At 49.1% G+C, this 22,494-nt stretch overlaps 2 protein-coding genes across 2 annotated transcripts; one reads left to right on the forward strand and one right to left on the reverse strand.

The window, feature by feature from the left end:
• Positions 1–69: 69 nt before the first annotated feature.
• Positions 70–10,418, reverse strand: TTC16 (tetratricopeptide repeat domain 16). The gene is made up of 11 exons (XM_075015856.1): positions 10,252–10,418; positions 9,043–9,133; positions 8,592–8,735; positions 5,770–5,870; positions 5,541–5,670; positions 4,046–4,260; positions 3,600–3,841; positions 1,937–2,078; positions 1,647–1,812; positions 655–797; positions 70–268 (listed from the first exon to the last, which is right to left on the reverse strand). Exons 1-11 carry the CDS (start codon positions 10,416–10,418, stop codon positions 70–72), a joined length of 1,740 nt encoding a protein of 579 aa, XP_074871957.1.
• A 2,791-nt stretch (positions 10,419–13,209) lies between these two features.
• On the forward strand, positions 13,210–22,212 carry PTRH1 (peptidyl-tRNA hydrolase 1 homolog). Its single transcript, XM_075015173.1, has 5 exons — positions 13,210–13,354; positions 17,234–17,453; positions 19,792–19,891; positions 21,217–21,262; positions 21,976–22,212. The coding sequence occupies exons 1-5, from the start codon at positions 13,259–13,261 to the stop codon at positions 22,210–22,212; spliced, it is 699 nt and encodes a 232-aa protein (XP_074871274.1). The 5' UTR covers positions 13,210–13,258.
• Positions 22,213–22,494: the final 282 nt, after the last annotated feature.

Below are 22,494 nucleotides of genomic sequence, written 5' to 3' on the forward strand. Positions count from 1 at the left end.
CAGGCAGCTTGGCTGCTATTCTAACATGCAGCTATAGCACTGTTTGTTCTCTGGACTTTTACTGCCTTCTCACCATTTCTCCTCTGAGATGGCTTCACTTGCTTTGCTCACTTTCCTTCTGGAGATAGCAATCTGCTTGTACATCTTATGTTCTGTCATACAAGCTCTGATGATGCTCTTTGAATCTTCCTGGGCAGTCTCAGGCTGTTGGAGCTCTTCACTTGGAGCACTTGGTTCCTTTGGGTCGTTCTCGAGAGCGCCAGGTGGCCTGTAGGAGCACACATGAGGCAGAGAACTTACATTGCAAAGCAGCAGCTATGAGAAGTGATAACATGAACAAAAAGCCCTCAGAGCATATGGTCTAATTTTTGTGACATGATTCAGTGTTTAGAAAGATGGCAAGCTAATATCCTTTTAAGATCACGAAGGGGCACAACTAGCAGGAATCAATCTGTTGCTCCTGTTCCCATTGAAATCAGTGAGTTTTGTGGCAGACTTGGGTCCCGGTTGTCCCACTTAACTCAAAAATAATTAACAGTAAGTACTTCTAGGTCCAGGAAATGTTCAGGCTTCTATGATTTGTATTTTATAATCAGCAATTCTGAGATGTTCAAAACAACTTTAGGAAGCCTGTGCCCGTTGCTTATTTCGTACCATCTGAGTTTAGCTGGGCTGTTGGAAGAGGGGCAGGCTTGAAGCTTTCTTTTCAAGATTGTTTTGGCAACCTCAGCAATCTTACTGCTAATAATATCCTGGATGGTCTGTCCTGGAAAGAGGCTGGTTACAACAGGCAGGACCTGCAGAGGAACGAGAACAGTTGAATTGGCCAGGTGTATGCCAAAGGAAAAAAGTTCTTTATCCTCCTTTCATGATCAGAAAAGGCTGCAAGGATTAAGCTGTGTGCTTCCCATTAGAGCAGCCAAACACTTGCATAGATTACATTAAAAGTATAGTCCTAGCATTTATGGACAGAAGGGACCACCAGATTATTGAGTTTGACCTGTGTAGCTCAAGCCAAGAGCCATCCTATCCCAAATACAACCACTCGATTCAGACCAGAGAATTACATGCCTGCGGCATAGGCCTCAGCTAAAGCTTTTAATTCAAGTGAAAGCTTGCTAGAGTAGGGATTCTGGTCTTTAATTTAAAGAAATATTTCATCCCTCAAAGCCTGTCAGGAGGGTATGCAATTCCTGGAAGATGAAGGATTAGTTTTTACAGTATGTTTAGTTAGTTTTTTCACTCAAGCCCTGGTCTTGTTTTCTGATAGCTTCTAGTCACAGGGACTGCAGGGAAGGGTTGATGCTCTGAGCAGCTTGAAAACATTACAAGAAACTATAGTTCTTGGTTTACAGGCAGCAGAAATAAAATAGCCTTAGGTTTTTGATTTTAGCAAATAACTGCTGCAAGCCCCAAATGAATTATTATTATCTGTATAATAGTATGAAGGCACCTTAGTCCTGAACTAGGTTTCCACCATGCAGACACAAAATAAAGACGGTCTCTGCTCTAAGGAGCTTGCCATCTAAGTGCACGTGAGCGCATGTGTTCAGGAGATGGCACAAGGAGCTTGGGCCAAAGATAATAGGATAACACAGATTATCCCAACTTGGTGTCTAGCACAAGGAGTGGTGTCATTGAGGTACCGCTTCATTTTCAGGGTCCAGCAACAGAACCGTGATCACATCTTCCTTAGCACACATCAAATCCTGCAGGAAGAGGCAGCTCTTGGCCCGGTGCAGGTAATAGCATGGCTCACGAGGATTGCTCTCAATAGCACCAGAGAAACAGTACACTGCTCGCTGGTACTTTCTGGGAAAAAGAAGATACAAGGAAACAAGAATCAGGTGCACAGAATCCCTAAGCAGGATGACCTACAGTGGGATAAGAACTCTGTCAACTAGATATAAGATGGCAGGGAGCTGTTCCAACATACCTCTGCTTGTGCTCCTGCAATCCTAGCTCATCAAGTAACATACCAACACGTTTTTGCAAACTAAAGTCTGTTGGACTCAACTCCAGCGCCTGCTGGTAATCCGCCAAGGCAAAGGTTAGTTCTCCCAGTTGAAAGAGGCAATCTGAAGTGGAGCAGCACAGATTACTTTAGCAACAGCAAGCTGAGGTTGGTAGTTGAGTATTTTCGGATGTTACTGCTGCTAAAAAAAGCCAGTGATTGATGCTGTCCTGTTTTTCTCTCTCCAGATCTCCCCAAGACTTAAAAAATGCTACAACATGTCTGTCCAATTGCCTCCCATCCTCAAGGGTCCAAATGCTCTGTAGATGCAGAGCAGTAACCAGATGGATAGTGCTAAGTAAAAGCTAGGTATTATTCACTGAAAGGAAGCCACCCGTAGGGTGGAATGTAACACCAGGTGGCAGATTAGGACAAGTGAGGAACATCCCCATCAGCCAACTACAGTGGGATTTTAAGGAGGCAGAAGGTAGTTTCCAATCTGGAACTAACAAGGTGACAAGTCAACTGTTGCAAAAAGTTCCATGGACTCTTTACTGCTGCTAAGTTGGTTGAGATGGGAATGTGAAAACCAAACCAAAGAAGGTGCTTCCAGTAGCACAAGTGGGGAATGAATCAGCAAAAATCATTAAAGCTATGTCTACACTAGCCCCCCCCTTCAAAAGGGGGATGCTAATGAGACACTTTGGGATATGCTAATGAGATACTGCAATGAATATGCAGCACCTCATTACCATAATGGCAGCCGCAGCACTTTGAAAGTGCTGCTTACGTGCAGCTTGTCTACACAGTGTCCTTTTCGAAAGGACCCTGCACACTTCAAAATCCCCTTATTCTTATTTGGTTGTAGGAATAAGGGGATATCGAAGCGTGTGGGGTTCTTTCGAAAAGGACCCCATGTAGACGAGCTACACATGATCAAAAGCAGCACTTTCAAAGTGCTGCAGCTGCCATTATGGTAATGAGGTGCTGCATATTCATTGCAGGGCCTCATTAGCATCCCCCTTTCAAAAGGGGCGGGGGCTAGTGTTGACATAGCCTAACACTTTGCCTTATGCAGCACTTTCTATTTTCAAAGCACTTCCCAAGCACTAATTCTCACAACCCCTCCATGCAATGATGTTGGTTATCGTTTAAAGATGAGGAAACCAGCATACAGAGAAGATAAGTGAGTGACTGATACCAGGGTTCAGAATCAGCAACTGGATTCAGGCTAGAAGCCACAAGACCTAGGTCCCAGCCCCCCACTCAGACTCCAGTGCCTCCCAGGTACAGGAGAACGGATGGGAGGAAAGAGTGCCAGCTGCAGCATCCTACAAGGTCTCCCATATTGGTAATGACTATGCTTTATTTGTGAGAGTCAACATGATTGCATTCCAGTCAGGGTAGCTATAGGTATTCTATATGCAGCTCACAAGTTCAGGCATACAGACCCAACTACAGAGTTTCATTATTATCACTGCGCTCTCTCATACATTGCTTATCCCAAGGAACATTTCTGCTTTGAAACCTCTGACTCTTTTAGAAACAGCTAAGCTGTGTCTGAGAGTGCACCCCCCTCCGAGAACTGCCCCCACAGGGATACCCTCACACACACGCAGTCACCACTCAGGAAGAGCTTTGCTACCTCCTCTGTTGACATAGAGTGCCTTCTCATTCTTCTCCCCTTTCAGGGCTTTGTTGAGGAGTTGTACAGCCTCTTCAAAGAAGCCCTTAGTGTAGCAGTGCACTGCAAAGTCATTGTATGTGAGCAGGAGCTGCTGCTGCACCTCCGTGGCCGCAGCTCCCCTTTCTTCACAAAGCTCTGCAGCCTTGAGATAGTCATCAATGGCTGAGTTGAAGTCCTTGAGCCTTCTCTGTAGTGTTCCTCTGCCGAGAGGGGCAAAAGAGAGAAGGACAGAGATATGGAAAGCAAGGATTAGAGCCCACTGGCAGAGACTGGTAAAACGATGGAAGTGTTGGGAACCTGGAACCAGGATCAAGTCTCTAGTGCAGACCCCCCACTCCCCTCAGAGGGTCACAGACATACACCCAAGCCACCTCAGTCATGGCTGGATGCAATGGGGTCTCTACCTGAAGATGAAGTACCCTGCATCGAAGGGGCTGTTCTCTATGGCAAAGGTGATTTTGAGCAGGGCCTCCTTCAGGTTCCCCTTCAATGCCTTATTCATAGCCTGGTTCTTGGCTTTCTGTGCTCTTTTCAGCAACCTCTGCATTAGAACCTGCGCTTCTTTGTGCTGTGGCTCCAATGCAATGGCCTCCTGGACGTCCTGGTAACACAAGGTGGCCTGCAAACAGAGGGTAGGCCTTGCACTTTCCTCCCTCCGTTACCCAGCACTGTAGAAGAGCTCAGCACCATTATCCCACTTTGCAGATGGAATCTGAGTCCCATGTTTGCTCAAGGCCACACACTGCATCAAAGGCAGAGGTGAGACTAGAAACCCTGCCTGGCCAGCAGGCAGTTTCTCTGATTTCTGTCGTGTTTTGTCTGTGCATTTGCCACATCACACTGAGCATCTGATCAACAGGAAAACACGTGGCCCAATGCACTCGCCACAATCCTGTCATTCATAGCCTGGCTTCTATCCTAGAGCACCAGTTGCTCCTGCAGGTACAGGGCAAGAGGATGGGGTTGTGTTTCTAAGGGGAAATACAAAACAGAAATAAGATCTCCAGTTACTATCGCTCATCTCCTCAGGGTGAAGGGCCCCCTCACTTCTGCTGGGCCAGGAATCACATGACCCGCATAAAACAAGGGTATGCTAGTCACAGAGTGATGCCCTGCTGCTCTCTCTGCCAGCTTTCTATAGCCCAGGGAGGAAGAAAGCTCCTAAATGGTATGAGAGGCCACATCCAAATGGCAGGGGAAGGTAAGTGCCACAGAGCGTGTGGAATCCCACAGCCCAGGAAGCTGTCACTTACGGGGGGGAGGGGGGGGCATGAAATTTCATAAGTGGGGCACAGCACGATTGGCTGCTGGGTCTCAGGTTCACCCATCTCATTAAAAATGTTGAACTATGTTAGTTTTTGTGTCTGTGTATTCACATCTACATACCGATAAATAACGCTTTCAACATTCTACATACTTATTTTCTTACACATGCCAAAAGGGTTTTTTTCATATGAACATTAGACAGGTGGGGGAGGCTGCTAATTACAGGGATGAAAAGTGGGTCCCAACATAAAGTTTGCTCCCTGCTGACTTAGAGGGGAGAGAAACAGTTTCCCAAAAGGAGTGAGAGTCACTGGAAAGGGTTGACTCATGTCTCCTGAAACCCATTTGATACTTGATGCTAACTAACTGATTAGCCACAGAGCAACAAAGCTGTACTTTGTCCTTACAAAGCAATTCTATATGAAATGCATATGCAGCCTTGCACGTATGCTGTTGCTCCCCGTTACTTATGTAGCTATCAAGTCACCCAGCAAAGCGTTAACCCTGAATGTGTTGCTCCACCACTGTCCTGCAGATTGAGAACCCTGGGTACAGGCCACATGGGGTCAGGAGTAACAACTGTGTGAAAATTCGCTGCAGCCAGCACACCCTGGGCACAGCAAGTGCCCCTACCTGACAGAAGTGCTCATGCAGCCTGGCTCTCAGGATGTACAGATCTGGGTTCTTGGAATCCTGAGCTAGCTCTTCATTGACAAGCTGAAAACAGTCATTAAATCTGTTCAGGGCAGCAAGACAAGTAATGCTAGAAAGAGAAGGAAAGGGCACCATAAACCACCAGTGGAGAGTACAGCTGTTAAAGGGTCTAAGATAAATAAATTCCTTATCACAAGCCCCAGTTTACCTTCTCCTCCGATAGACTGAGTTGTTGGGCTGCAGCTCTGAAGCTCGAGTGAAGGATTCCAAAGCATCCCAGTAGACCTCTTGGTCAAACAGACACTGACCCTGCAGAGTCAAATCACATAGCACAGAATCAATGTGACTCAGGCTACCTGCCCAGTGCTCCAGGTCGGGGGTCAGCAACCAAAATAGCAAAAAGAGCCATTTTTTTCAAATTCGGTAAAAAAGTAAATAATTCAAGAGCCACAATGCATGTGAATATGAGATTGTCCTTAATAAATAACATCAAACCCTACTTTTTGCACCACCTGTTTTAAGAACAGTGCACACAATGATTTGTAATGTGATACATGTTTACTGCAGGATGATCAAACATTTTACATATTCTACTTCCTTGCACTTTACATGTGTGTTTGTATCCCAGTCTTCCTGACTCTCACTCCCACACCTATTTTGACTATGCCAATTTTTACTTCACATTTAATTTCAGGTTTTTTTTCTTAAAATGTGTATTGCCTTTCACAGTAGGAATGTTGCAAGCTTCCTTTTTCTTTTCAAGATCTAGACTTTCGTAGCAGCATGATCAAAACACAGATACCATATCATATCCCACAATGTGCTGCACATAATGAAGGGGCAGTTATCCAACATTTCAAGATTGTATATTGGTTGCTATTTAGACGTGAGTTGGCCTTTTAGACATTCACCATTTTTTCAAATAATCAGGAGGGTTTTTCACTTTGCAATTATAGCTTAGGGAGCCACAAAGAAGTCCTTAAAGAGCTGCATACAGTTCCAGAGCTTCAGGTTGCAGACCCCTGCTCCAGGTTAATGAGAGAGACAGAGCATTTGCTCTCTCCAAACAATCCAGGAACGGAAATGCTGCTCACAAGGAGATGCAGCTCCTAAATACCACCACTTCCTAGCTGGAGAGCACTGAACATGCAAAGCATCACAGAATGCTAGAATGGGAAGGGACCTTAAAGGTCATTGAGTACAGTCCCCTGCCCTCATGGCAGAACCATGTACCATCGCAACCATCCCTGACAGATGTCTGTCTAACCTGCTCTTAAATATCTCCAGTGAAGGAGATTTCACAACCTCCCTAGGCAATTTATTCCAGTGTTTAACCACCCCGACAGGAAGTTTTTTCTAATGTCCAACCTAAACCTCCCTTCGTTCAGTCTGAGCCCATTGCTTCTTGTCCTATCCTCAGAAGTCAAGCAGAACAATTGTGCTCCCTCCTGATTGTAACACTCTTTCAGGTACTTGTAAACCGCTATCATACCCACTCTCAGTCTTCTCTTTTCTGAACTAAACAATCCCAGTTATTTCAGTCTTTCCTCATAGCTCATGTTCTCTAGAGCTTTCATCATTCTTGTTTCTTTTTTCTGGACCGACTCAAATTTCTTCACATCCCCCCTGAAATGTGGTGCCCTAGCATAACACCACCCTTGTTTTTACCCCTTTTAAAATGCTTTTGTCTCCTAGTTCCATCTCCACCTCTGTCTAGGTGTGCACATTTTTAATATATAAGGCAACACCTTCCTGTTTTCCCCATCTATCCTCCTGAGTAAACTGTACTCTCCTATATCAATATTCCAATTGTGTGTATTATCCCGCCAAGTCTCTGTGATACCAACTATGTTGTAGTTGTGTTTATTTATTGGGACTTTGAGTTCTTCCTGCTTATTACCCATACCTCTTGCATTTGTATATAAGCATCTAAGATACTGATTTGATTTTGTCTCCTAGTTCTGCCTAGTCCTTCTTTTTTTCTGCTATTATAGTCCATGTTCCCTCCCATTTCTGGCCCAGCTCCCAGGTCTCCATGTTTTTCTGTTACCTGTGGGCTTTGGTCACCTGTCTCCATGAAACCTAGTTTAAAGGCCTCCTCACTAGGTTAGCAAGTCTGCATCCAAAAATGGTCTTCCCCTTCCTCAAAAGGTGAACCTCACCTCTGCTTAGCAGTCCTTCTTGGAAAAGTATCTCACAGTCGAGGTAGCCAAAGCACTCCTGGTGACACCATGTTCGCAGCCAGGCATTCACCTCCCGGATGCACTGGTCTTTGCCTGGGCCCCTACCTTTGACCTGAAGGACTGAGGAGAATACTACCTGCGCTCCAAACTCCCTCACCTGTGCTCCCACTCGATCTGCTGTGTGTCATGCCTGGCAGTATCATTTGTGCCTACATGGATGCATGGGCTAGTAGTCAGAAGGCCAGATGATCCTCAACAGACCCTCTGTAACATCTCAGATATGTGCTCCTTGCATGCAGCATACCTCCCGGGACGTCACGTCAGGGTGATGGATGGATGCCTCCAATCCTCTCAGAAGAGTGTTCAATCACCACTACCCTGCATTTCCTCCTCCCAGTGGTGGTTGCAGACCTCCCAGCCTTGGGGAGTTTCTCCTCCTCCTCCTCAGTGGAGGATTTCTCACCTATGGTATCCAGCGCCGCGTAACGGTTCTCCATGAACCCCAGATGGGACACTTGGCTCTTTCTCTGCTGCACATAAGTTAGCATGTTCAGAGGCCCCAGCAGACTAACCACAAATGTGAACAATAGAAACATGGACCTTTCAGAGGGGAATCACTGGACAGAATCTCCTACCCCCAAACATGAATATGCAAAGGACCCTCCCTGGGAAATCCAAGATCATGGTGACTTACACTTAAAGAAGCATCTCCAGATTTCCCCTAAAGACCAGAGGTCAGTCACTAGACGCTGCGTTCTATTGCTAATACTGAGAAATTAATGAAAAACACATGTCTAGGATGAAGAACGTTGGGGCCTGCTAGCAGGGGATACTCTGTACCCCTTACCTGTAGGTAAAGAATGGAGGCCATGCACACTACATATTCTTCCTTTGCAGAGGACAAGGAATACGCCTTTCTGAGGTTCAGCACAGCAGACTGGAAATCACAGAGCTGGAGAAAGGCCTCTGCCTTCTGTACATAGAACTCCACCTGCAAATGCACCCAGACATTCCTCCACCCTTCAGAATAACTTTCTACCTGCTCCTGTAGCTGGACACACTGAAAATAACTCTTGAGACTCAACACCGCAATCCCACCCAAACAGAGTCTAATATATGCCCACATTCATATCCCCAATGATAATCTTCATTCAACAAACTTGGAAATCCAAGTGCATTAAAAGCTTTGTCCTTTCTGCTGAAGGACTCCATGTTCTCATGCCATGCAAGGTAAGCTTGTAACTCCACCTAACTATGCCTGTTCTGCTTTCCCCCTTGCCTGATCATGATCCCCTTACCTGTTGGGGGTCCAGGTTAATGGCTTTGGAGTAACAAACAACAGCTTTCTCCCACTCGCCTTGCGAGAAGAACTCCTTCCCTCTCCGACAGCTGTGATGAGAAGACAACATGAGCTAATGCAGAAGCACGTTTTCCCTCCCTGCAGCACAGCCCTTAAGAGCTGCAGCACAGACCTATGACAGCACTGACTCGGTTTCCCCACTGTTACATTAGAGGTAATGAAAATATCTGAAAGTGTGTTACAAGGCTTAATTCATTATTTGTTCAGCACATTGACAGCTTTGGGTGGAAGGTAGGAAAGAAGAAGGCAACTCTCTCTACAAGCGCACTAGCCAGTGTTCTGATCACAAATTGGAAGTTGCAGGACCATCGCTCAACCAGCACCTATGGATTCTGCAGCAGACTCTGTTGACCCCACTGCCGCTATGCTCAAGGAGAGCAGATTCTGAAATGCAGGAATAGGGGACTACCAGCAGACACCAGTCATGGGATAAATATGCTATTATCTCTAGATCACTAGTTCATATGCACCTCACCTTGGTAGAGACGGGAGCCATCTGATGGTTGTTTGGTGGCCTCACAACATGGCAGACAGCTGGTCATGGAGATTAGAGGACCTGTGATTTTACTAGGTTTTATCCTTCTAAAATGGGCTACAGGTGACTGTCCCTACTCTCCCTGTCCTGAAGTGAGGAGATTGAGGGGCAGCTGCTGTACCGAAACATCAGACAGTCTCTCAAATGGCTGCTGGATAGTCCAACTACAGACAACCGGCTGCCAGTTTCTGAACATTACCTAGGACAGCCTGCACTTCTGGTGACAATCCCCATCTGCAGTTGCTGGGTCTCCATCTAATTCCTAGAGGACAGGTAACCCTTAACCAGGCTCTTAGGAGGTCCTAATTGGCAACGTCAACAGAGAGAACAAAGGGGCAAACAGCCTGTGCAGCATGGCCACCCCATTTGCCCACAGGAGACCCTACAGAGCAGGATGAGGGCACAGTGGCTGGGCACAGGAAGCTATAGCCCTTGCTGTACTTGTTCTGTGGATGAACCAGACACCAGTCCCCAGGACTGTCGGTTCAGGACCTTGGACCAGGACCAAGTAAGGCTTTTTAAAAATTTGGTTCCCAGACTGCTTGCAAGACATGAACAAGAAACAGGGGGGTGTAAGAGTGACAGTGGGTGACGTGTCTGCTGAGCACTCACTGGTCCTGTGTCTTGTTCTGCACAATCACTGCTGGGGACTTCACGCCGCTGGGGTCCTCAAGGTCTCGCAAAGTCTGGCTGGACCCGAAGATCCGTCGCAGGGATCTCTCCCGGAGCTTCTCTTTGGAGGCAGCAGTTGGGAATAGTCCTTTAGTCTCTGTCTTCATCGCTTGTCCCACCTGCTGTGAGGGGGGCTCATGGTCACTCTTCCTCCCCACCCACTTCCAGGCTCTCTGCCCTTAACTATCTCCCCTTGTCTGTTTCAGCTCTGACCCCACCCAAGCTCTACACCTGGCTCTCTCCATCCCTCTCTCCCAGCTTCACCTCCTCCAGTTCTGTGCCCTCTCCCCAATTCAGAGCCTATCACCCTCCATGCACCCCAGCTGTGTGCCCTCCACCCCCATTCCCTTTGCCCCTCTGACCTACAGCCCAGCAGTACTCACTTCGCTCTCTCCTGGCTGCCTCAGCTCCTTCTGCGCAACCACTGCCGCCATCCTGATAGCCGAGTCCTTTGTTGCTAGGCAGGTGGTATCCAGGCAGTTGGTGGCTGAAGGGGTAGGCCCAGAGTATGAAGGTTCCAGGACTAGATCCCTGCTGTGCTTGCATGGCCCCCCTGTGAGCCCCGTCTGAGAGGGAGGGGCAGAGTTCACAACATCCCTTCCTACCTTACTCAGATGATAGGCAAAACCCCAGCATCCTCTCAAACTGCATCTAGCAAGGAAGCGTGAACCTGGTCCTGAGCAGGTGGGTGTGTCTGCGGAGGGTCAGAACTCCGTCAAACCACACACTACCACAGGGGCTTGGGCACTGGTTTTCCTCCTGAGCTGCTCCACTGGTGTCCAGGGCCTTGGTGACCAACATCCCAATATCAGGGCCTGTCTCTCATACATGGAACTATACCTCTCCCCCAGAAAGTGTCCTGATTTTTCATACTATCTGGTCACCCTACTCTAGCCGCCAGGTTCTGAGCCAGATTAGATGATGAGGTGTTAAACCTACAGATGGCCATCAAGAGTCTGTTTGCGAATGCAAATGTTTAAAAAAAAATCACAAGACAGGACCCAATTTATGAAACCAGCTTAAAAATTAAGAGCTGTTAACACTAATATAGGTGGGATTCTTACTTGCCTTTTGGGATACGGTTATTTAGGGGGTAAACTGTGCTCCCCAGCTTTAAGGGCTAGAAAATTACTCCTTCTTCAACAAAATTCTCAGGTAATAACCTGACTTTGGCTCTTGGGACTTGAAATAAACACCAAAAATCAGAGTGTGATAAAACCACAAAGCCTGCCAACTCTGAATTTTGCCCATGTTCATGCTTCCACCCACACTGGCGTTCACTGACAGTTTGTAAAATGATAGCAAGTAAGTATATTCAAGATTGTGAGGTGCTCAGGTACTATTGTAATGGGTGCTGCGTAAGTACCTTAGATAAATAGGATAGCAGCTGATGGCCCATTTAAACTAGCTTTATATCTATAGCAACCTGTTATCTCTCTATAATTTTCCATGATTGCTATCACCAGAACAGCTATTACTAGCAATAGTCATAAAGAGATTGTTAGGATAGCTAGTTAGGAACACAGCAATCAGAATTCAAGAATTCTTGTCCTTTAATACTGGTTTGTGTTTCTCTAATACCTATCATCCAGGGATCTCAAAATAAGTAGCAAATGTGGTTATGGCATAAGATTGGTTTTACCCCAAATTTTTGGTGTGACTTTGGGCAAGTCATTTAATCTGCTCTATGCCTCATTCTACCTGTGAAGCAGCAGAATAATGTCATACAATAATAGATTTAGGGGTTAATTTCTTAAATGCATGTGAAACATGTTATGATAACTTGACTGAAAATATCTAGAGAAATCCAATTTTGTTTAAATATTACCATGGAAAGAATTTTACATCTGATACAGAAACTGATGCACAAAAGGAAGACATCAAAACAATAGAACCTAGAAGTCCTGATGCCAAACTTCTGCTCTATCAATACCATGTCTATAAACTCAACAGCCATTTGGACCTAGGTATAAAGCTCCCATTTACATCTAGAATCCAAATGTGTAATATAATTTGAGAAGGGAACCCATAAGATGGATCATTACATGATGTTCATCCCATAGTAGTAATGGAACTTTTTTCTTGCCCAAATGTCAATTGAGGGAGAGTCTTCCGAAGCATCCTTGTCCAGCGTTAGTATCATGAAGAATCCACACCACTGTGCCCTGTAAGCGGAGCACAAGGGCAGCTGCTCAGGAGAGAGTCAGGTGCCAGCCATCTGTGACAGAGGTCCCACACACGGATGGAAAAAATTACAGGGAATACGGACCCACACCAGCTACAAGCCAGAGACAGGGGATTAAATCCTGGAACAGCCAGGTAAAGAAGGCTGGTCTGGCCAAATGCAAACTTGCAGGCCTGGATCCTGTGCTTGGGAACTCTGCAGCCAGCAAGCAGCTGAATACACTTGGTGCCTTACACAGAGCACCAGCTCTTCCAGTCTGATAACAGGGATGGAAGAAAACAAAAAAGCAGACGAGGAGCACTTTAAAGACTAACAAAATAATGTATTAGGTGATGAGTTTCGTGGGACAGACCCACTTCTTCAGCCCATAGCCACAGCAGAACAGACTCAACATTTAAGGCACAGAGAGCCAAAAACGGTAATCAAGGTTGACAAATCAGAAAAATATTATCAAGGTGAGCAAAGAGACCTTCACATAGGGGCGCAGGGGTTAAGCACTTCCGCCCACAAACAAGATGGCAACGTCCGCAGATCAGGTGGTCTGTGCGCTTCCTACCCCATAATCAAAATGGCCTCGCCCATCAAACCACGTGGTGCGAAGCCCTTCGCCGGCGATGAGAGCATCACGTGGCAGAGTATGGCCCTTGCGATTGGTTGAAGTGGACGTGACGCATGAGAACAGCCAGGGTCCTGCTCAGGGGACACTTGTGGCCTGCGCTTCCAGAGGCGGCCCATCGGCCGCCCTGCGGGGAACAGCGGGGGATGCTGCGGTCGTTGCCCAAGCGCCTCGGGAGGTTACTGAGCCGCGCCATGAGGCACCGCGAGGCCACGCTATGCACCGCCGGGAAGCGGGTCCTAGTAAGGCGAGAGCGGGCAAAGGGAACACTTCCGGGGTCACTCGGGGTTATTTCCTGGATGCGAGGGAGGGGCTACTTCCGAGTCGGGCTGGCGTTAAGGCAGTAGGTCCCCTGGGGTAGTCAGGGTAACGAGGTTATGTCCCGCGTGCAGAACGCTTGGCGCCGGGGTCCCATCCTGCAGCCCCTTGCGTTCCCGGCTGTGGGCGTTGCTGGCGTCTGGACACGCTGCCTGCGTGCAGCCCCAGGCGCTGTCCCTTAATGCCGTGGGGAAAGTCTGCTACTCCTCATCAGCAACAACCGTGGGCTCAACCGGCGCCCCTCGGCGTCCGATGCCTCCCTCACTCTTTCCTTCTGTCCCTCCCTGGCCGGAGCGGAGCGGAGCGGAGCGGCGTGGTTTGTGTAGCCCAGCTCTGCACCAATCCACTACGTCCTCTGCCCTCTCTCTGCGGGGTCTGCCTCGCCTCGTCATCCCCTCCGTTGAGAGCCGTAATCTTCTTTCAGCAGCCAACTTAGCGACCCTACCCTGACCACTCGATTGGTGTCGTGGACCTTGTTCGTCGGGGCGACCTCTGAGCCGGCACGTTTTATCATTTAGTCGTACTGGCATCAGATTTCATTTGTATTGTTTCACAGTTAGTGCAGTGTCACTCGTCTGTCTGACCGGCCCTCCTCTTCTATCCAGGCTTGGGACTGGCATGGAACCCTGAGAGGCTTCATGGCAGACTTAAAGGTCTACTGGGACCTGAAATATATGGAGATATATACATACCTTATAGAGCTAGAGGGGACCTGGAGAAATCATCAGGTCCAGTCTCGTGCACTCACAGCAAGGCCAAGCACCATTCCCTGACAGATTTTTTTTAATCAATTTGCCCTAGACCCCTAAGTGACTTCAAGAATTGAGCTCACAAGCCCAGATTTACAAGGCCAATGCTCAAACCACTGAATTGTCCCTCCCCCGCGAACTGTAGCAAAGAACCCAAGAGGTCTGTGCTGTTGGCAGGGGGGGGCGGGGGGAGTTTAAGTGTCATTGCACAGATCCCAAGATCAGAATTTGCAGCTGGCTGTTTCAGATGTGGGCTTGATGCTGGGCCCACGTGTAAACTTACTGCAACTGTGCGTGCAGACACACACCTCATTCAGGGCTATATTAGAGTGGAACAAAATAGACCTTATCAAAGAGCATAATCCAGCCATAAATTCTCCAGCCTCTTTGTGCTATTGTTAGACCAGTTGGTAGGAACAATCCCACCACTTGAACATACCTCTTTTTTGACACATATCAAAGGCAGTAGATGAGACACAACATCCAAAGGAGAGTGACAGTGCATGCCTGAATTCAACATTTGATCAGTTAATTTTCCCCATGGTCAGTTTTCTTCCTAGTTGCCTGCTATTACAAGGCCCTTGAGACCTTCTTATGAAACATGGGGTATGAGCCCCTTTAAGCACCGACATACAGGTCAAAAGTAGGGTTGCCAGATTTTTGGAGAACTTATGCAGGACAGGCAGCTGCAGCCACAGGATCCCCAACATGGCTGCCTGCCTGTCCTGCATCAGTTTTCCAAGAACGGGGAGGAGCTGGGCCCTGTAGCTGTGAACCAAGGTCCCTGGCCAGGGCTACAGAGGGACCCTGCAGCCCCACAGGATTCCCAGATGGGAGCAGGCAGAACTGGTCCTAGGGGGTGGGTGAGCCAGGTTGCCAATTTCAAGGGGCGTCCGAAATGGATCGGCCTGTGTGGGGCTGGAGCCAGCGGGCTCTGACTGCATGGGAGTGGGGGAGGGGCACCACAAAGGGCTTCATGGATGGTAGCTTCACAACTGATGTTCTCATAAACTAATAATGAACAAAAAAGACTCAGGCCTAGTACCCTGCACCTCCTCTACTACCTTAGTAATCTAGACATCTCCCCTTCACAACTGCGTTAGCCTTTGGAAATGTCCTGTAGTCAGATACGATAGTGTCACTATCCAACGTCATATTGTATGGAATTGCACCACCTTTGCTTCTCCAGCTACCACCCCTTGTCTCTTTCTTCTCTGTACTTGTAGAATGTGCTGTTTACAATCATTGCCTAGAGCTCCTCCCCTGCAAGTCTATCCCAAACAGCTGCTGCCTCTTGCACACCACTGAAACTAATTTCACCAGAGTCTTGAATAATCTCTAACTATCCATGGCTCAGAACATTCTCACTGACGTGTAAGCTACCCGTCAGCCAGAATGTTGGACTCTTCTTTGTTGGCTGGTCGGCTTCCATCCACTCCTGGTTCTCTAAAGATCTGTAACTCCTTCTTCAATGTGTCCTTTGGAGGATCTTCCTCATCCCATATTCCTTCTCTGGATGTTTTTGGCCCCCTTCTCATCTCTGGGTAATCTCTGTGAACACCAGTTTAGGAACCATCTAGGTGCTGAGGGCTCCCAAATCTTCTTTTCTATTCTTGTCCCACCTTCTGTCCAAACTAAAATCTCAGTGTGACTCTGACCTCTGGTGGATGTTTAGTTCAAGCTCAATGTAATTAAAGAGAGTTTTTACCCTTTTCCCCCCATCTCTTTTATTGATTGCTGTGGACACCACAACCATCCTGCCTGTCACTCAGTTCCACAATACAGGTATCATCTTTGAGTATGACCTCTCAGTCCTCATGTCCAGGTATAAGTCATGCCAGTACTTTCCACATAACATCCCTACGATACAGCCTTTCCTGTCTATCCACACACGCAAAACTACAAGAAGTCCTGTGGCATCTTATAGACTTAACAGATATTTTGGAGCATAAGCTTTCATGGGCACAGACGTGCTGATGAAGTGGGTCTCTGCCCATAAAAGCTTATGCTCCAAAATATCCATTAGTCTATAAGGTGCCACAGGACTTCTTGTTGTTTTTGAAGATACAGATGAACTTGGATACCCCCACAAAACCCCTATCCAGGCTTTCATCAGTCTCTGTAATATCCTCGTTTCCAGCATTGACAAATGCTGTGATGCCCGTTACGAATGCTGCTGTAAAGATAATTTTTCTAGTCCCTCCCTTTATCTCCATCTGTCATTTGTTCAACTCCCTGCGCTGACTTCCCATTCTCTCACTTTCTCTTCAAGCATAAGAAGCTTGTTTTCACTTTCAAGGCCCTTCCTGGCCTCTCTCTGCTGCACATACACAGACTTTATGTCCCCCACAGATTTCTTTGCCTCCCTGCAGAAAAATGACTTTCTGATGGGGAAGCAAAAGGAAGCCTAATGAGTCATAATTGGACCCAGTATGCCCTGAGTGCGCAGGGCAGCTGGCAGAGATGTAGATCTTTCTGGGCCAAGAGGTGAGACTGGGAAAGGCTCAGTGAGTAGCTTCTACCCTGTGTCAAGCTCAGCTACTAGTCACAGCTGGGATGGAGAGGACTGGACTTCCTCGGCATGGTATCCGGTGCTGTGTGAGGCTCGCCCCAAATTTTTCCCCTGGCTGTCAGAAACATTGCACACTCCCCAGGTCCTCCTATGCACTTCCTGAACCCATCATGCCTCAGATGCAGGGGGAGGGACCTTCACCTACACCCTCCAACCCCCACAGGGTCCCATTACCAGAACCCAGACAACAAGCCTCTGTGCACCAAGATCCTGCCCCTACCCAGGTGCCCCACACAGAACCCTCTGACACACACCTGAATCCCCCCACACTAGGCCCCTCCACACTTGAATCCTGCCTCACCACACTGGGTACACCTGGCTGGTTTGGCTGGGGAAGTTTCCTGCGCTGGTAGTGAATGGAGCAGGGCTGCAGGGAAGACAGATTTGTGCCCTGCTACAAGGACAGGCTCCAGTGACTCTGGCTGGTTGGATGCTGATGTAGAGAGAGTCCCGGTAACACCTGTTACTGGCCTTCTTTGTAGGTGGTAGGGCTGGGAAATTATGGGCTGCGAGGAACCCGTCATAACGTGGGCATGGCGGTGCTCGATGAGCTGGCCCAGAAGCTGAACGTCGGCAGCCAGTGGGGAGCAGACAGACACTGCCGCGCCGACGTGACTGTCGCCAATGTGAAGGAAGCCGAGCTGGTGCTGATGAAACCTCGGCGGCTCATGAACGTCAACGGACTCAGTGTTGCAAGCGCTGGTGAGTGGCTCCGAACATCTCCAAGAGCCAGTTAAGTGATGCACGCAACTGTAGCCTTCCAGGGACTATTGTGCTTCCCCTGTGAGCCACAGGGGACCACTCAGAGCAAGTCTGAACTACCTGCCCTGACACTGCAGGGCCCATTCCTCCAGGTCAGTCTCCTTCTTCTTTTCCATGGAAGCAATGACATGGCCTCTTAGGACTTTCCAGTTGTTCTGTGGCCATTTAGGCAGCACAGCAGAACTAGGGCTCAGGTCCTCCTGATCCAAAAGTTCAGGCTAAAGGGGATGATCCGTTTCCAGTTCAGGGCTTGTGACGCATGGTTGAGCATATTCAGTTCTGTCCAGTAGAGGGCAGTGCGTGTCCACCTCATTGTGCCTAATCCCATTATTTATTTTTCACAGCCCCTGCAAGGTTCCTTCTCATTTTTTTCATCTGTGTGCAGAACAAATGTTGTTATGTGCCCCAAGGCATATGCAGATGTACACCACCGATAGAAACACACATTGCTGTACACATCGCTAATCAGCTGGGTGTCTGCCCACGTGCTCAGCTTACGGGAAATGCTGCACCCATGGGAGGTGCAGAACATTCATAGAATCCTAGGGCTGGAAGGGACCTTAGGAGGTCATCAAGTCCAGCCCCCTGCCTAAAGCAGGATCAACCCCACCTAAATCATCCCAGCCAGGGCTTTGTCAAGTCGGGACTTAAAAACCTCTAGGGATGGAGATTCCACCACCTCTCTAGGTAACGCATTGCAGTGCTTCAGCACTCTTCAGCTGTGTCTGCACTAGCCCCAAACTTCAAAATGGCCACGCAAATGGTCATTTCGAAGTTTACTAATGAAGCGGTGAAATGCATATTCAGCAGTTCATTAGCATGCGGGCGGCAGCAGCACTTCGAAATTGATGCGCCTCGCCACCGCATGGCTCGTCCCGACGGGGCTCCTTTTCGAAAGGATCCCGCCTACTTCAAAGTCCCCTTATTCCCATCTGCTCATGGGAATAAGGGGACTTCAAAGTAGGCAGGGTCCTTTCAAAAAGGAGCCCTGTTGGGACGAGCCGCACGGCAGCAAGGTGCGTCAATTTCGAAGTGCCGCGGCCGCCCGCATGCTAATGAAGCGCTGAATATGCATTTCAGCGCTTCATTAGTAAACTTTGAAATGGCCATTTGTGTGGCCATTTCGAAGTTTGGGGCTAGTGTAGATGTAGCCTTCTAGTGAGATAGTTTCGCCTAATATCCAACCTACACCTCCCGCTCTGTAACTTCAGACCATTTCTCCTTGTTCTGCCGTCTGTCACCACTGAGAACAGCCTCTGTCCATCCCCTTTAAAGCCCCACTTTAGGAAGCTGAAGGCTGCTATCAAATCGCCCTTCACTGTTCTCTTCTGAAAACTAAATAAACCCAAATCCCTCACCTTCTCCTCATAAGCCATGCGCTCCAGCCCCCTAATCATTTTAGTTGCCCTCTGCTGAACCCGCTCCAATGCGTCCACGTGCTTTCTATAATGGGGGGGGCCCAGAACTGGACACGATACTCCAGATGCTGCCTGACCAGTGCTGAATAGAGGGGAATAATAACTTCTCTAGATCTGCTGGAAGTGCTTCCCCCAGTACACCCCAATACACCATTAGCCTGCTTGGCTACAAGTGCACACTGTTGACTCGTATCCAGCCTCTCATCCACTGTAATCCCCAGGTCCTTTTCTGCTGCACTGCTACTTAGCCAGTTGGTCCTCAGACTGTAACAACGCTTGGGATTCTTCCGTCCCAAGTGCAGGACTCTGCACTTCTCCTTGTTGAACCTCATCAGATTTCATTAGTATTAACTGAGTTCCATATAGGTGGCCTTTTTGGCACCAGTAGGAAAAAAAACAGGTGGCAGAATTCAAAACCAAGGTCCTGAGGGCATTGCATGGACACCAGAAATCCCAGGGTATTTGTCAGAAGAGTCGGGCTTTTTCCTGCTGTCATAGGCTACACGTTCCCCTCGTGTAGCCTGCTGGAAGCTAGTTGCCTACGACTTTCCAGCCCACTGTGTTTCAGTGGTGTGGACTGTAAATTACTTCTGACCGGAAGACAATAGCAGTGAACAGCTGCATCATGTGGTGCAGACATCCGACAGCTCCAGTGACAGCGTGTGCAGCTCGTTTGCCAGCATCACTGATAGTGAATTCCTGAGGTTAGAAGTTCTCTTGGCCCTTCTGTGCATTTCCACATCCCCTGTAATTTTTCTCCACTGACGCAGCAGCGTCCTTCGTTAGGCCCTCAACACAGTGGAATGGTGACATGTGGATTTAATTTTGCTTCGCTTCTTGTGCATTGTTTTTTTCTCAAGCTCAGACTTACAACCTCGGGGTAGACAACATTTACCTGGTCCACGATGACCTGGAGAAGCCGCTGGGGAAGATGGCGATAAAACTGGGAGGCAGCGCAAGGTATGAAGGGAAAGCCCCTGTGGAAAACGATTTGGAAAGATTTGTGTGAGCTGCATCTGACTTTTGTACATTTTAAGCCGGGCATTCAGGGCTGTGGTTGTCCCATCTCCACCTCCAGGGCTGCAGAGGTGGCAGCTGATCAGCGACAGAAGCTTTCTAAGCGAGGGTCACTCTGTAGCGCTTTTCAAGCTTTAACTGACATGCTCCTGCAGTTTCCAGGTTAAAGAATCAGTTAAACCAATGATATTTCCAACTGTGGGCTCTGGCCATACACATGCAGGAAATGACAAGTGCCCAGGCTACTGGGATAAAACACAGCAGTGACAGCCCAGAGTGGCATTGGGCAACCTCCCTGAGTCCTGGGTAACCTAGCTTCATCAGCACTCGAGAGCTAACCGAACCAGACCTGTGTCTGTTGTGACAGTGACTGAAAAGCAGATTTTCTGAATCAGTTATGTTCCCCACAGACTTGTCCCTAGGAAGTATCCTCTTTCCTTACCATGTTCCATTCCTGGCTCTGTTAAGACCTGTCTAAGGCAGGCAACATATGCAGCAAATACAGTGCTTTCAACTGCTGGAGAAGGGAGTGTGCCAAGGCCCCTGCTGGGGAGTTGAGTGCAGGGCAATGAACCCACTGTATCTGCACAGCTGTATCCTGGCCTGCGCACCCTCATTAACAAGATACTCTGACTGGGGATCACCAAGTCGGTTTGGCCTAGATCAGAAGGTGCTGCACATAAGTGATGCTTAGCCTGAGTGTGGGACTGGGAGTAATGAGCTGCACCTCTCTGACACTGACTGCCCCTCTGACCCTGGGTGTGTTACCTAAGGTCTGATTTTCTGAAGCTTTAAGCGCTCCGCACTCCAGGGGCAATCGGGGGAGCTGCTGATGCTCAGCATCTCTGCAAAAGGAGGCAAGCCTGCCTGTGGCCTCCTCTGCACAACTTTACATCACTTTCCCAGGGGGTACATTCAGATGCTGCTTTGAGTTACTTGTGCTTTAGTCTAAGCGTGACTAAGCTAACCCATCCTCAGATCCTTTCTCTCAATGAAATCCAGGTGTCTGCCTGGGGTTTGCACCAGGTAAATTAAACCAGGGCAACGTCCCACCTCTCCTTAAATCAGTGCAACTTGGTGTAAACCAGCCCAGTGCCTGGGATTTATGTAAAGGGAGATAACAGGGCATCCCTACTTGGCTCCCAGTGTTGGGAGCAGGGATTGGTTACTACATGTACAGAGCAAAGGGGAGGAGATGTAAGTGTCACTCCCCTAGGGGTGGGCTCTGACCTGCACTCCTGATGGCTGGTCTGTCTTGCTTTCTCTAGGGGCCATAATGGGGTCCGTTCCTGCATCAGCTCCCTGCACTCAGATGTAAGTCAGCCTTGAAAGGGTGAAGGCCTCTATCGTTTAGCATATGCAAAGCACCTTTGCTCCCAGCCCAGGGAGTTTTTACCCACCCCCGTCCCCAGGAGGGCCCCCGCCACCCCCATTGCCTTAGCTGCCCTCTGGGTCTGAGCTTCCTCTCTTTAGCAGACAGACCTTCATCTCCTACTCCCAGCCCAGCCCTTCTCACCAGTCCTTTCATCCCTGAGCCCAGCCGTGGAAGCAGGAGCTAAAGTGGAACCACATGGCCTGGCCGGTCCAACTGCACTGCATTTGTTGGACATGTGATTTCCAAGCTCATGTCAGCTGGAGCACAGCCTTAACCTGGCCATGGCCACAGCCCGGCAAGACAAAGGAACAGAGCAGGATGCGAGCCCAGCTCCCCGGCTGCTGCTGATCTCTGCCTTGGAGGGCTCTGGGCTTTAGCAAGGCACTTAGCATTCACTTCACCCCGCAGGCGCTCCATTTGGCTGCTCCCTGGCTAACCAGGCTCCCGAGGCTCTCCTGCCCCCCGAGCCCCACGTCAGAGCCTCCAGTATCTGCTCTGGCTCCAGGCTGTGCCAAGTGGGTTTAGCACTTTGTAGCAACTGTCATACTGTGCTGGGAGCCCAGCTCGGGTGAAGGCAGGCGCCAGCAGCAGGGGCCGGCGGCGGCTGGGAGAGGCCCCCCAGCACACGCTGAATTCTCATCTCTCCTTGCAGCGCATGGTGCGGCTCAGAGTTGGCATCGGCCGGCCAGCGGGGGAAGCTACGGTGGAGGGCTACGTACTGGGCCGGTTCAGCAGTGCCGAGCGTGAGGTCCTGCAGCACATCCTGGAGCAGGCAGCTGACCTGCTGCTGCAACACATCCTGCAGAGGAGCAGTGGCAAGGCCGCCCTGGCTCTGCACGTGGGGCAGGACCACACGCCCCTGGGCAACCAGGGAGACGGGACCCTGTGAGGTGGTGGGGGGACTTTATGAACCTGGTGCCAATGGAAAGCAGTGGGCCTGGACTCCTCCATGGGCCTCTGGGTTCACCTGCTGCTGCTGGGGCGGCCTGGGGGAGCTTAGCAGAGAGCACTGGCCCCACGAGCCAAGGGCAGCTCCTGGCAATGAAAGGGGGGAGGGAGAGATTGCCACCCCCGCAGGCTTCTCCCAAGCCCATAAGCACTGGTAAAGGCAGCCCTGCAGAGAGCCGGGCTCCACGCGGGCATGGGGAGTGCTATAGCCCAGCGCCTGCAC

The sequence above is a fragment of the Carettochelys insculpta genome, chromosome 21 (assembly GCF_033958435.1).
Source record: "Carettochelys insculpta isolate YL-2023 chromosome 21, ASM3395843v1, whole genome shotgun sequence".
Classification (NCBI taxonomy): Eukaryota; Metazoa; Chordata; order Testudines; family Carettochelyidae; genus Carettochelys; species Carettochelys insculpta.